This window comes from Corapipo altera, unplaced genomic scaffold (assembly GCF_003945725.1).
Source record: "Corapipo altera isolate COAL_440 unplaced genomic scaffold, ASM394572v1 55, whole genome shotgun sequence".
Taxonomy (NCBI): Eukaryota; Metazoa; Chordata; class Aves; order Passeriformes; family Pipridae; genus Corapipo; species Corapipo altera.
Window position 1 is genome coordinate 5,693,665 of NW_020884882.1, and position 12,651 is coordinate 5,706,315.

At 56.9% G+C, this 12,651-nt stretch overlaps 1 protein-coding gene across 1 annotated transcript in view; it reads left to right on the plus strand.

Annotated features, from left to right (window-relative positions):
* Positions 1–12,651, plus strand: part of CELSR3 (cadherin EGF LAG seven-pass G-type receptor 3) — a 31,534-nt gene that overhangs the window by 15,988 nt on the left and 2,895 nt on the right. Inside the window, exons 15-34 of the mRNA XM_027640250.1 lie at positions 36–219; positions 313–414; positions 2,624–2,718; positions 3,427–3,636; positions 4,099–4,282; positions 4,786–4,935; positions 5,215–5,395; positions 5,700–5,867; positions 6,295–6,421; positions 6,589–6,795; positions 6,901–7,075; positions 7,599–7,711; positions 8,023–8,102; positions 8,737–8,863; positions 9,514–9,627; positions 9,764–9,900; positions 9,979–10,085; positions 10,760–10,933; positions 11,072–11,272; positions 11,446–12,523. Of these exons, the coding sequence (XP_027496051.1) occupies positions 36–219; positions 313–414; positions 2,624–2,718; positions 3,427–3,636; positions 4,099–4,282; positions 4,786–4,935; positions 5,215–5,395; positions 5,700–5,867; positions 6,295–6,421; positions 6,589–6,795; positions 6,901–7,075; positions 7,599–7,711; positions 8,023–8,102; positions 8,737–8,863; positions 9,514–9,627; positions 9,764–9,900; positions 9,979–10,085; positions 10,760–10,933; positions 11,072–11,272; positions 11,446–12,523 (3,914 nt within the window). The remainder of the gene's footprint in view (positions 1–35; positions 220–312; positions 415–2,623; positions 2,719–3,426; positions 3,637–4,098; positions 4,283–4,785; positions 4,936–5,214; positions 5,396–5,699; positions 5,868–6,294; positions 6,422–6,588; positions 6,796–6,900; positions 7,076–7,598; positions 7,712–8,022; positions 8,103–8,736; positions 8,864–9,513; positions 9,628–9,763; positions 9,901–9,978; positions 10,086–10,759; positions 10,934–11,071; positions 11,273–11,445; positions 12,524–12,651) is intronic.

A 12,651-nucleotide genomic window follows, 5' to 3' on the forward strand; every position in this document is an offset into this window, starting at 1 on the left:
GGGGCTCTCGGATGACTGTCTCTGTCTCCCCCCAGGACTTCCACTACCGCCCCAGAGGCAGTGACACCTGCCTGCCATGCGACTGCTACCCCGTGGGCTCCACCTCCCGCTCCTGTGACAGGGAGACAGGCCGGTGCCACTGCCGTCCTGGGGTCATCGGCCGCCAGTGCAACAGCTGTGACAGCCCTTTTGCTGAGGTGACACCCAGCGGCTGTGAGGGTGAGTGTGGGCACAGTGGGGAGCTGGTGCTGTGGGGCTCAGTGTCAGTGGCTTCCCCCTGTGACCAGCCCCTCGGGCTGCATGTCTCCACAGTGCTCTATGACGGCTGCCCCAAAAGCCTGAAGGCAGGTGTGTGGTGGCCTCAGACCAAGTTTGGCTTCTCAGCTGCAGTGCTGTGTCCCAAAGGCTCCTTGGGTGAGTGATGAACACAATGGGGAGGGGAGGGGGCAGCCTGGCTGTCCTGCCAGGGGCTGTGGCAGCCCCAGTGATATCACTCTGTTCTTGTGATATTATTTAGCTTATTTAGCTGGACTTGAGGTCTGGGAGAAGGAAGTTGGTGGAGAAAATGCTACAGCCTGGGGGAGAGCAGAGGGGCTGGACATGGGGCTGAGGCTGGGTAAAAGCTGTGAGGTCTAGGCACATCACCCAGCCCTGAGGCTGTGCTGTTCCCTCAGCCTCGGTTCCCACCTTGTTCCTGCTGCTTTCTGGGTTCAGTGGGTTTGAGGCTGAGGTCAGGCTTGGCACAGCAGCTCAGCAGCACAGGGCCTTTCTGCGGCTCCACCAGCCCCATCCCCATGTGCCCTGCGAGGGAAGCAGGTGAATGTTGGGCAGGAGGCAGCATCTGGAGCTGGAGGAGGCTAAGCTGTCCTCGGTGATGGGGTGTCTGGGATGTAGGGCAGTGGGAGCCCCAGGGGACAATACAAACCCTGTCCTTCTCCAGCCGTTCGCCCCAGGAGGAGGCAGGTTCGGCTCCTAACTGTTGTCGCTTCTCTCCCCGGTTCTCTCGCCCTCCGTGCTCAGGCTTGAGGGGTGCAGGTAAGGTTGTTCCATCTCCTTCCTCCTGTGCTGTAAGGGCTGCGCCACACGGCTTTCCCTTCCTGCTCCCTGCCTGACACCCTGCGCACCCCTGCACTTTCCCTTCTGCTTCTGGAGCTGCCAAGAGTCTTGCCAATGCTTTGCCTGGCCTTACTGCTCCTACACGCTCTTCCCTGCTCCCAGCACACTAACCAGCACAAACCCAGCTGCAGCCGCATGCAGCCCCTGCCACCCACTGTCCTGAGCCTGCAGTGCTGGCTCTGGGTGGGCCCATACCCTGCTCCCTGGCTGGGATGGATGCTGGCTCTCCTGGGTGGTACCTGCTTGCTTAGGCTGGGAGGGGAAGGAGCTGGTGATGAGCAACGGTTGAGTGGCCGTGGGGTGGAGGAAGGGGGAAGTTTTTAGAGTGGGGAGCAGTAGGACAGGGTCAGCAACTGATGGGCAGGCACAGCACAAGGTCCTGGTCCCTCTGCCCAGCTGGTGGGGGGAGGCACAGGGACCTGGGGGTCAGATCCTGAGCTGATCTCTGTTCTGTCCAAGAGGAAGGCCAGCAGTGTGAAGATTTTCTTGTCCTCCCTGCTCCGAGCTGCAGTGCCACTGGTCCCTGTGCTTCTGCAGCTGGGAGAAAGGTGGCTGGGAGGACAGCTAGGCAGTGGAGGTGGTGAGAGGGACATGTTTATTACTGGGGCTTTTCTAAGCAGCAACTGGAGTCTCCTCCAGGCTCCCTCTCCCTGCCCTGGCCATGCTGTTGCCCTCTCCCAGCCATGGGCACTCAGGTGGGCTCCTGTGCCCTGGTGCTCTCCCCAGGAGGACCTCCTCCACAGTCCTACTGGGTACACTGGGGTTGCCTATTTCCTCTTGTGTAAAGTGTTTGTAGCAGCCCAGAACACTGTTCTCTGTGTTGGCTTTAGCAGAGTTTTTGGTGATGTTGAACAGCTGATCCCACTCAGTGCTGGTGACTCCATTGCTGTGCAGTAGTGCTTGGGCCCCAGCCAGGGGTTGGGGTCTGTCACTGGATAATGAACCCACAGTGCTGGATCCTCCACACTGGGGTCCTCCATCCCACTGCTCCATCCCCATCAACTGCAGGGGCTCATCTCTGGGGCAGGTTTGCCAGCCCACAGCAGGGCTGTTGTGCTCCTGGGGTGACTTTGCCCTGTAGAGAGAGCAGGACCTCAGCAAGCATTCAGGCTGTCAGCCAGGGGATGCCTAGAGCTGCATGGGCTTCTGTAGCTTGGGGTGAGATGTGCCCTGAGGACACAGTCACATGCCGTGGAGCTTCTCCAGCCTGAGTCCTGCCAAGTCACTTAGTCCTTTTTGCAATTCTGTGTGATGGCACCTGGTGTGATGCAGCCCCACAGCACACAGAGTAATCCAGCTCCTGGAGGGAGAGGACAGCAGCAGCTGTAGGTTTTACAGACCAAGGGCAGAATGAATTGCACACTTGCAGGACAATGGTCCTGGGGTGTTATAGGCCCTCCCCATCACTTGACAGCGCTGTTCTTTGGGATTAGCTGCTGCAGAGGGTCCCTGCTGGGGATGTGTATCCTGTGCTGAATTTCCAACATGCCCTTCCTTCTTGCTTCAGGTGCAGCTGTCAGACACTGTGATGAGGAAAAGGGCTGGCTGGAGCCAGATCTCTTCAACTGCACTTCACCTGCCTTCAAGGAACTGTCTGTGCTGGTAATCCTCTTGGCTCTGCAGCCCTGACAGAGCATGGGCCCTCTGACAAGGGCTCACAGCCAGATTTCAAAGCACTCAGCTCTCCAGGAGTGCCTGGAGTATGAGAGGGACTTGGCACAGTGCTCAGCACCTTTTTTTTTCTCATCCCCTGCCCCCAAACCTGTCCTGTGGGAGCACTGGTCTGAGCTTAAGTTCACTTGACTTTGTCTAATCTGAGTGTCCCCACCAGAAATTACCTGTGTCCTGCCACAGCATTTGAGAGGAAAATAAATAACCCTGAGCTGGGCTGAGTGGTTTGAACTGATGGGATGTCTGCTCCATAGAAGCTCTGTAGCCCCCAGATTCTGTCAGTGACAAATCCCTTTGACATTTCCAGGCAAGTGTCTTCAATACTTGCATCTCACCTGGGCTGAATTGAAACTGAAGCCAGGAGAGTTTCCAGGGAAGTATCGCCAGGCCCTTGCCCTGTCCTTTCATCTTGGCCTCTGTTGTGTATGGCACTGGGTTAGCTGGGCCAGTGCAGCTCCTGGTGTGTTGCTGGAGACTGCCAGAAGTGCTCCCTGTTCTAGTGACCACGACTGTGACTGTCAGTGGCTTGTGCCATGACTTCAAAAATAATCTCTGTGTCCAGTGGGGCCCGCAGCATCCCAGTTTCCCAGTAAGGAACCTGCTTAATTATTTAATCCCCTCTTTTCTCACCACTGGCAGCTGGAGGGCTTGGAGAGGAACAAGACTGAGCTCAACACAATTGAAGCCAAGAAGCTGGCCCACCGGCTCCGGGCTGTGACAGACCACATGGACCACTACTTTGGCAATGACGTGCACATCGCCTTCCGCCTGCTGTCCCGCCTCATGGCCTTCGAGAGCCAGCAGCGTGGCTTCGGCCTGACAGCCACACAGGATGCCCACTTCAATGAGGTGAGTCCTTCCCCCAGATCAGTGACTTCTGATGCTGCTTCTCCTATCAGCCACCCTGAGCCTGTGTTTCTGAGGGCACTGAAGATGTGGTGAGACCCTATCGGGAGCACGGGGCTCCCCAGTGCTACACAGACAGTGGCCAACAAAAGTGAGATCACAGGCATGGTCGGTACTAGAGCACCAGCTGGTTGAGGAGAGGCAGAGACCTGAGTCTGCTCAGCCTGGGAAGGCAAAGGGAGGTCTTATTGCTGCCTGCAAGTCCCTCATGGCAGGAGTGCCTGGAAGATGTCTCTGTTGATGAGCGATGAGGGTGGAGGCCCACTGTAGCAGAAAGTACCTCTCTACCCCAAGCCCTTGTGCAGCAAGTTGGGCAGAGAGTACAATGCTGCAGTCTAGGGGTGACCAGGAAGATCCCAAAGGCAGTGCTTCCTCACCCCCTGCCCCCATGTCTCTCCTGTGCAGAACCTGCTGCGCGCAGGCAGCTCCGTGCTGGCTCCTGAGAACCGGGAGCACTGGGCCATGCTGCCACACGGAGAGCACGGCAGCGCCAGCCTCATGGAGCAGCTGCGGGACTACTCGGGCACCTTGGCCAGCAACATGAAACTCACCTACCTCAATCCTGTTGGTGTCGTCACCCCCAACATCAGTGAGTAGGAGCTGGCTGGGGCTGGGGCTGGTTGGGATGGTGCAGAGACACTCCTACGTTACACCTGCTTCCCTTTTTATCTCACTGCATCTCAGGGAGGGTGCTGATAATGTCCTTGGTGGCTCTCTCAAATGTGGGGAGGTGTTCATGAGAGATTTCCAGGGCCCATCCCTGCCTGGACTAGCTGACACACCACCAAAAGCAACAGAGCCAGGAGTGTACTGCCCACTCCCAGTTACTTCCCAGTCTAGAGTGAAAAAGCAGCTGATCTTGGTGGCTGAAGTAGTCTGCCCTATAGCGGAGCATGGATCTGGGCTGGGAAGGAGCACTGTGGGTGCTGAGATATGTGTCATGTGTCATACCCAAACACAGGACATAGCCACAACCCAGCCTGTGGCTCGTGTGGTCCTTTCGCCAGCGACTTGAAACCTGAAGTGCCCTGGAGCGTGATTCTCTCCAGGTGGCCATTCTAGATCTGACTTCACTCTCTTGCTCCTCTGCAGTGCTGAGCATCGATCGCATGGAGAACCACTCCCATATCCGCCGGCGCTACCCTCGCTACCACAGCAGCCTCTTCCGGGGCCAGCCCGCCTGGGACCCCCACACCCACGTTGTGCTGCCACTGTCCGTGCTGAGCCCACCGAAAGCTGAAGGTGAGCATGTGAGCATCACTCAAGGAACAGCTTGGGTGGGTATGGCTGGCAGGAAGGATGTACAATCACGAATGGTTCGGGTTGGAAGGGGCCTTTAAAGGCCATCTAGTTTGCAGGTATACCCTGCTGAGACCTGGCTCTGTCGGGGGTCCATAAGTCACCTCTGACAGCCTGAGCTTCTGGCTTCACCACATCCCAAAGGCTCCTGATGGCCTTGCAAGCTGTCTTCGGAGCAGCACGTGTGTATATATGTTCTCACCACCCCCTTGTGTGCCTCAGCTGCCCCTACAGCAATGCCCACACTGACTGGGGGCGAAGGGAACTACACTGTGGAGAGCTCCTCCCCAAGGCAGGCGCTGCCGGAGCCTGAGCCCGCTCTCACTGTGGTCATTCTCATCATGTACCGCACCCTCGGGGGGCTGCTGCCTGCGCGCTACCAGGTGGATCGTCGCAGCGTCAGGTACGTCCCCTCCCTGTTGCTCCCACAAGCACTCGTGGAGAGGGGCTGGCTGGACTCTCTTCTGTTCCCTCCAGCAATTGCCAAGCGTGTCTGCAGTGGTGTGGGTTTGGTTCCCAGCCAGGCAGTCCCACAGTGCTCTGCCTGTTCCCCACCCTGGTGTTGCTCTGTCCCATGTTTCCCAGCCCCTTGGTGTGGACTGGGCAGACCTGTTCCTTGTTAGATGTCAGGACAGGATATCTGGGAAGTCCCCAAGGGTCTGCAGATGCCATGCAAAGTGATGGTAGAGCTCTATTGCTCCTTGCAGGCTCCCCAAGAATCCTGTGATGAACTCCCCCATCGTGAGTGTGTCTGTGTTCAGCAATCACACCTTCCTGCAAGGGCCCCTGGAAACCCCTCTTGTGCTGGAATTTCACCTACTTGAGACAGCCAACAGGAGCAAACCTCTCTGTGTCCAGTGGAACCACTCCAACCTGTGAGTCAAGCATGTCTGGGCCACTCTCTTTGAGCTGCTTTCCCCAGACACCTCCTCATTCCCCAGATTTCCTTGGTTGTAACAGTCTGTGTACCTGGGCAGCCCTGGGATGTGGGGGATTTCAGCTCTCTCCTGGTGGGGTTCCCTGCTGGGAGGGCACAGCAGGGTTGTAGAATTGTTTAGGTTGCAAAAGCCCTCTAAGACCATTGAGTCCAACTGTTAACCCTGCACTCTCCAGCCCACCACTAACCCATGTCCCTGAGTGCCACATCCACACTCTGACTCCAGTAGTTAAGCTGTAGGAGTGCAGTTGTATCTGCTGGCAGAAGAGCCTTGCCAGTCACCCATCTTCTCTGCAGTTCCTCCCCCACACACCACACTCATCTGTCTTCTCTCCTAAGTGCACTCTGCTTTTTGGTGGCTGCAGGACCAACCCCTCTGGCTTCTGGACAGCCAGGGACTGCGAGCTTGTGTACCGAAACACCACGCACGTCCACTGCCAGTGCTCCCAGTTTGGCACCTTTGGGGTTTTGATGGACAGCTCACACCGAGAGGTAAACTCTGCCCGTGGGGCTGTGGGCAGTGGTGGAGACTGTTAAATAATAATAAACAGGCACAGGCAGAAAATTTCTTGTGGGCATAACTAGAGTTTGAGAGCTCTGCAAGCATCCTGTGTCTGCCCCTAACACCACTGTTTGCTTTTGGTTCTCTGCTGCTTCAGCAACTGGAAGGTGACCTGGAGACACTGGCAATTGTCACCTATTCCTTGGTGTCTCTCTCCTTGGTGTCTCTGCTGTTGACCTTCTCCTTCCTGACCTGCCTGAAAGGCCTCAAGTCCAACACCCGTGGCATCCACTCCAACATATCAGTCACCCTTTTCTTCTCAGAGCTGCTCTTTCTCCTGGGGATCAACCGCACTGAGAACCAGGTCTGTGGTTGAACCAGCACCCCCGTGGGGGTGAGGGTGAGGTGTGGATGATGCCATTAGCATTGGCACAGTGGCACCACCTCTGAGTGGCTTCTGTCTCCCCAGTTTCTTTGCACTGTGATCGCCATCCTCCTCCACTGCTTCTTCCTCTCCACCTTCGCCTGGCTCTTCGTCCAGGGCCTCCACATCTACCGCATGCAGACCGAAGCCCGCAACGTCAACTTCGGGGCCATGCGTTTCTACTATGCCATTGGCTGGGGAGTGCCTGCCATCATCACTGGTAAGAGCTGCTTGTCCTACAGCCATGACAAAACCATTTGTGCTGGTTCTCAGCAGTCTCCGGACCACCTGGTATTACCCAGCTCACCCCATGTGGAGAGCTGAAGGTGGGTTTGCCATGGACAGCAGTGCTGGCAGCAAGCAGTGCTGGGGTGGTCAGCTGGGGACCATGTATCAAGCGCTGTTTTCTTGCCTCCTGGGGAGAAATAATTTCTCAGCACACCTCCCCATGGCTTATCCCAGGACTTGAAGTTGAGGTCTCCTGCTTTCCTAAGCCTGCATGCTTGGGTGACCTGTTACTGGCAGTGAATGGCTGGGCTGTATCAGGGATACCTGGGGAAAAGGAAATAAAGACCCTTGGTGCTGGGACTCGCAGTCTTTCCCTGTGGTGGGGAAGCCTGTGCACAGAGCAAGGAGCAGGGAGAGAGCCTCTTCACTGCCTTTGGTGCTGTGATGGGATTGATATGGCTTGGACAAGTCCAAGGCTGCTGGGTCTGGACCTGACCTCTCTCTTCCTCTTGCAGGGCTGGCTGTTGGCCTGGATCCCGAGGGCTATGGGAACCCCGATTTCTGCTGGATTTCCATTCATGATAAGCTGGTCTGGAGCTTTGCAGGCCCCATTACTGTCGTCATTGTGGTAAAACCCTGTCCTGTTTCACCCACAACCCTCTCCTGCCTCCCTTCTCCGCACCATGGGCACTTGCTCCTCCTTGGCTGCCCACTGCCTGCCCCATTCTATGTACCCACCCCTCCCTCAGTTAGAGGCCTTCTTTTTGTCCCTCCTCACTCCAGTCAAATCTGGGGGAGGCCATGGCTCGGGCATGAAGGGGAAAGGAGGGGATGTTTGCATGGGCCTGGTGGACCTGGAGTCTGCCCATGTTCTGCACTGGGGAAGTCAGGTCAGAGCCAGCCCTTGGCACAGCTTCTAATCGGTGCCAACGCTTTCAGATGAATGGGGTCATGTTCCTGCTTGTGGCCAAGATGTCCTGTTCCCCAGGCCAAAAGGAGACCAAGAAGAAATCGGTTCTGTGAGTATTAGTGGCCAAGCTCCCAGCAGAGCTCAGACAGCTCATGGTTTTTAGCATTTTCAGTGACCATCCTCTTTCTTCCACCATCACAGAGGGCCCCTCTGTGCATCAGTGTCAGCCTCGCAGCCACTCTCCTCTCCCACACCTGCCAGCCACATTAACCCTTCCTAAATTTTGTCCTTTCCTCTTGTTCCTACGTCCTCATCTCCACACTGACCCACCAACTGGTCCTCCTTCACCACCTGCCCTCACAGCCACTCCATGTGTCTGCTTGGATTCAACACTTCACCCTTGTCAGCTACCAGCACCTGCTTCTTCCTCTCCTACATGCTCCTGAGGACCTTTTCCCACTCCCTTCTGAGCCAGCCCCGGAACATGGTTCAGCTTTCTGTGGCTCCAGATGACCTGTGTTTGCCATGTGTGATCCAGAAGGGAAGGCCTGGGAGTTGGCAGGAGCTGGACCGCTTTGCAGGGATGTGCCCACAGTGCTGGGAATGACAGGGAGGGCTGGAGAGGATCGCTTTCCCCTCTGGATCTCTGTCTGTGAGCACTAGACTGTAGATTAACAGTACGCACTAACCTCTTGGTGTGTGTCTGTGTGCCTGTCTGTCTGTCTGTCTCTCTCTCTCTCCAGCATGACGTTACGGAGCTCCTTTGTTCTGCTTCTAGTTATTAGCACTACCTGGCTCTTTGGCCTCTTGGCTGTCAACAACAGTGTCCTGGCTTTCCACTACCTCTACACTGTCCTCTGCAGCCTCCAGGTAACTGCCCAGCCTCTGCTGGGGAGGGCATGGGTGAGCCCAGGAGAGCATCCCTGTGGTCCCCACAGCCATCTGTGGAGAGTGGGTGGCCTGCACTGAGCTCCCAGCATCTTGCTGTGCTCCTTGTCCCTTCTGCTGTCACCACTGTGACGCTGTGACTGGCAGTGACTCCTGCCAGTCCTTGCTGCTGTGCCTCTGATGAGTAGGAGGTGGCTGCAAGGTGTTTGGTTCAGAGGTGACATCCAAGGATAGCAAGGCCCATCTTTGGAGGGAAGGTATCTCCATGCTCTCAGAGGGCAGAGCAAGAGAATAGCGTGCAGCAGAAGTGTTGGACACCCAAAATCAGACCTGCAGCAGCACCTTGCCAACCTCCTGCTACCCCTGTGGCTGGTGTTGCTGCAGGCGACCCTGCCATCTGCTCCTTGGCTACTGCCAGCCAGAAGGATACCCCACCTTTTCCTCTCTCACCCATGACCACCATAGGTGGTACCTCCGATCAGTTTTGGGGTGTCTTTGGTGCATCCCAGTCCTGGTGGCTGGGCCAATGTGCTGGGCTCCTGAGGAGCCAGGGATTGTCCCTCCACTGGTGCTGTGGGCAAGCAGGTCAGCTGGCAATGAGGGGCTGTCTCTTAAGGCATCTCTCCCCACAGGGTCTGGCTGTGCTGGTTCTGTTCTGTGTGCTAAATGAGGAGGTGTGGGAGGCCTGGAAGCTGGCCTGCCTCGGCAAGAAAGGGCAGAGCGAGGAGGCCACGAGGAGCACACAGGTGGGAGAGAGCAGAGCAGCCCGGGGCTCTGGGGTCAGGCTGCATGTCTGGGACTGGAGCTGACAGGCATGTCCCCACTTCCCCATGGCAGCTGCCATAGCAACTCCTTAACATACCCTCTCCCTGCCCTCCCCAGGGCCCCAGTGCCTACAACAACACAGCGCTGTTTGAGGAGAGTGGGCTCATCCGCATCACCCTGGGGGCCTCCACAGTCTCCTCAGTGAGCAGCGTGCGCTCTGCCCGCACTCACTCCAGCCAGCGGGCGTACCTCAGGTAGGGAATGGGGCTCTGGGGGGCCACAGTGCCCGGGCAGATGGAGGCTCCTGACCATTTGGACCTCCTGTGTTTCAGAGACAACGTGACGACACGTCAGGGCTCAGTCCTGGATCACAGCCTGTTGGCTCATGCCGGACCCACGGACATCGACGTGGCCATGTTCCACCGTGATGCTGGGGGAGGTAAGACTCAGCCCTGTGCCTGGATTTGGGGCCAACTCTGTGCATCCTAAATTAACTCCTGGCTTAAGGAAATTCTTCCCAGTGCAGGCTCTGGCTATATGGTTACGTCCTCCACCCCATGCTCAGCTGTGACTTCCAAACACTGGGTAGGAGGGAGAGGCAGCCACTGTGTCATTTAGCACAGCCTCCTCCTGGACAGATGGCAAAGGGCCTAGCCAAGCCCCAAGGGGCTAGAGATTGAGAAAGCAAGAGAGGGAACATTGGCTGTTGCGGGATCTGTGGGAATACTGGGCTGTCCAGTACAGTACAGACATTTGACTCACTGGAGTGAGACTAGTAGGAGCCACCCTCACAGCTGGGGCATGGGGCAAACAAGCAGAGGCTGAGGGAGGTGGGTTTGCTCAGCCTGGAGGAGGAGGCAGAGGGGATCTTATGGCTGTTTGCAGCTGCCTTACATGGAGGTGCAGTGAGAGGGAGCCAGGCTCCTCATGGGTACCTGGTGATAGGGCCAGGGCAGCTGGCACAGGCTGCTGCTGAGGGAAAGGCAGGGAGGGGTAAGTCACTCTCGTAAGGGTGGTCAGCTCCAGGGTATTTCCACCTTCCTGGCACTGCCACCAGAAGCCTCTCTCACCTTCATTCCAAACATCTCCCTGACACACACTGTGCTCCTGCAGACCAGGACTCGGACTCTGACAGTGACCTGTCTCTGGATGAAGAGCGCAGCCTCTCCATCCCATCCTCGGAGAGCGAGGAGAACGTACGCCTGCGGGGCCGCTTCCAGCGCCAGTTCAAGCGGGCGGCACACAGCGAACGCCTCCTCACTAACCCTGCCAACACCACTCCCAAAGGCAAGTCCCAGGGCTTTGGCAGGGAAAGGGATGAGCTCAGGTCCCTGGGGGACAGGCCATGTCTTGTGATGGCTCAATTGCTGCTCACGGAAATATTCTCTCCCTCTTCCCTGGGGCCTGTTCTGCTGCCTCCTTCAGATGTGGACGGCAATGACCTCATGTCATATTGGCCGGCTCTGGGCGAGTGCGAGGTTCACCCCTGCTCCCTGCAGAAGTGGGGCTCTGAGCGGAAGCTGGGATTTGACATCAACAAGGATGCAGCCAACAATAATCAGCCAGACCTGGCTTTGACCAGCGGGGATGAGAACTCCCTCACCCAGACCCAACGGCAGAGAAAAGGTAACAGCCTGGAGCAAGTGGGCGAGGGTGGCCTTGCCTGTGTCAGGATGACTTGGCCTGACAGCATCAGATCCATCTGGCTGTGGTCTTGGGGAGGTATGGCTTATCTCCGTGGTCTTCATGCTCTTTTTGCTTTTGTGCGAAGATTTGCCTTCTCTTTCTGTCTGGTGCAGGGATTTTGAAGAACCGTCTCCAGTACCCACCGACTCTCCAGGGCCTGCCATCCGTTGGCAGGATGACCAATGAGCTGACGTGGTACAAGACCTCCACGCTGGGTCACAGGGCTGTCCCTGCTGCCTCCTACGGCAGGATTTACTCTGGAGCCGGCAGCCTGTCGCAGCCAGCCAGCCGGTACTCGTCACGGGAGCAGCTCGACATGCTGATGAGGAGACAGATGTCCCGGGAGCAGCTGAGCAGACACAACTCAGGAGAGTGCTTGGAAGCTGTGCCCAGTCGGCATGGGTCCAGGGAGGAGCTGGACACTATCCCCAGCAGGCATGGGTCTACTGAACACCTGGAAAGTATCCCAAGCAGACATGCATCTAGGGAAAACTTGGATCTACTCGCTGCTAGGCCCAGTCAGAGAGATCATGGGAACACGTTGCCCCGGAGACAGGGCTCCAGAGACTGCCTTGACACTTTACCCTGCAGATTTGGGTCAAGAGAGCAGCTAGACTGTGGGCCAGTAAGAGAAGTCTCTAGAGAGTGGCTAAACACACTGCCAAGCAGGCAAGTGTCCAGAGACCGAATAGACATGTTACCAAGTCGAGATACTTCTCGAGAGCAATTGGATTTACTTTCTAGAAAACAGCCTTCAAGGGACCTGCTAGCATCAGCTAGACAAGCTTCAAGGGAGCAGCTGGACTTTCTATCCAGAAGATCTAATTCCAGAGAGCCTCTGGACACAGTGCCTAGCAGGCAGCCCTCACAGGACAACCTGGGGAGTCTCTCTCGGAGGCAGCTGTCTAGGGAAAGCCTAGAACCGCTGTCAAGGAGACAACCTTCTAGGGAGAACCTGGAGGCCATTCCCAGCCGACATCCTTCCACTGAACAGTTAGATATCCTTTCTTCCATCCTTGCTTCTTTTAACTCCTCCGTCCTGTCCTCAGTGCAATCTTCCAGCACGCCTTCAGGCCCCCAGACCACCGCCACCCCCTCTGCCTTGCAGACCTCAACACCCTCCGCAATGTGTCCCTCGACGCCTCGCTCTGCCACGTCCCACAGCATTTCGGAGCTCTCACCAGACTCAGAGTAAGTGTGTTCCTTCCTCAGCCAGCTCTTGTGCATTCCTCAGCTGATCTTGTGCATTGTCCACCTGCTTGGCTTCTTCCTGAAAGGGGTTTGGTTTGGAGGGAGAAGGCTGTGTAAGGGTGAGCCCC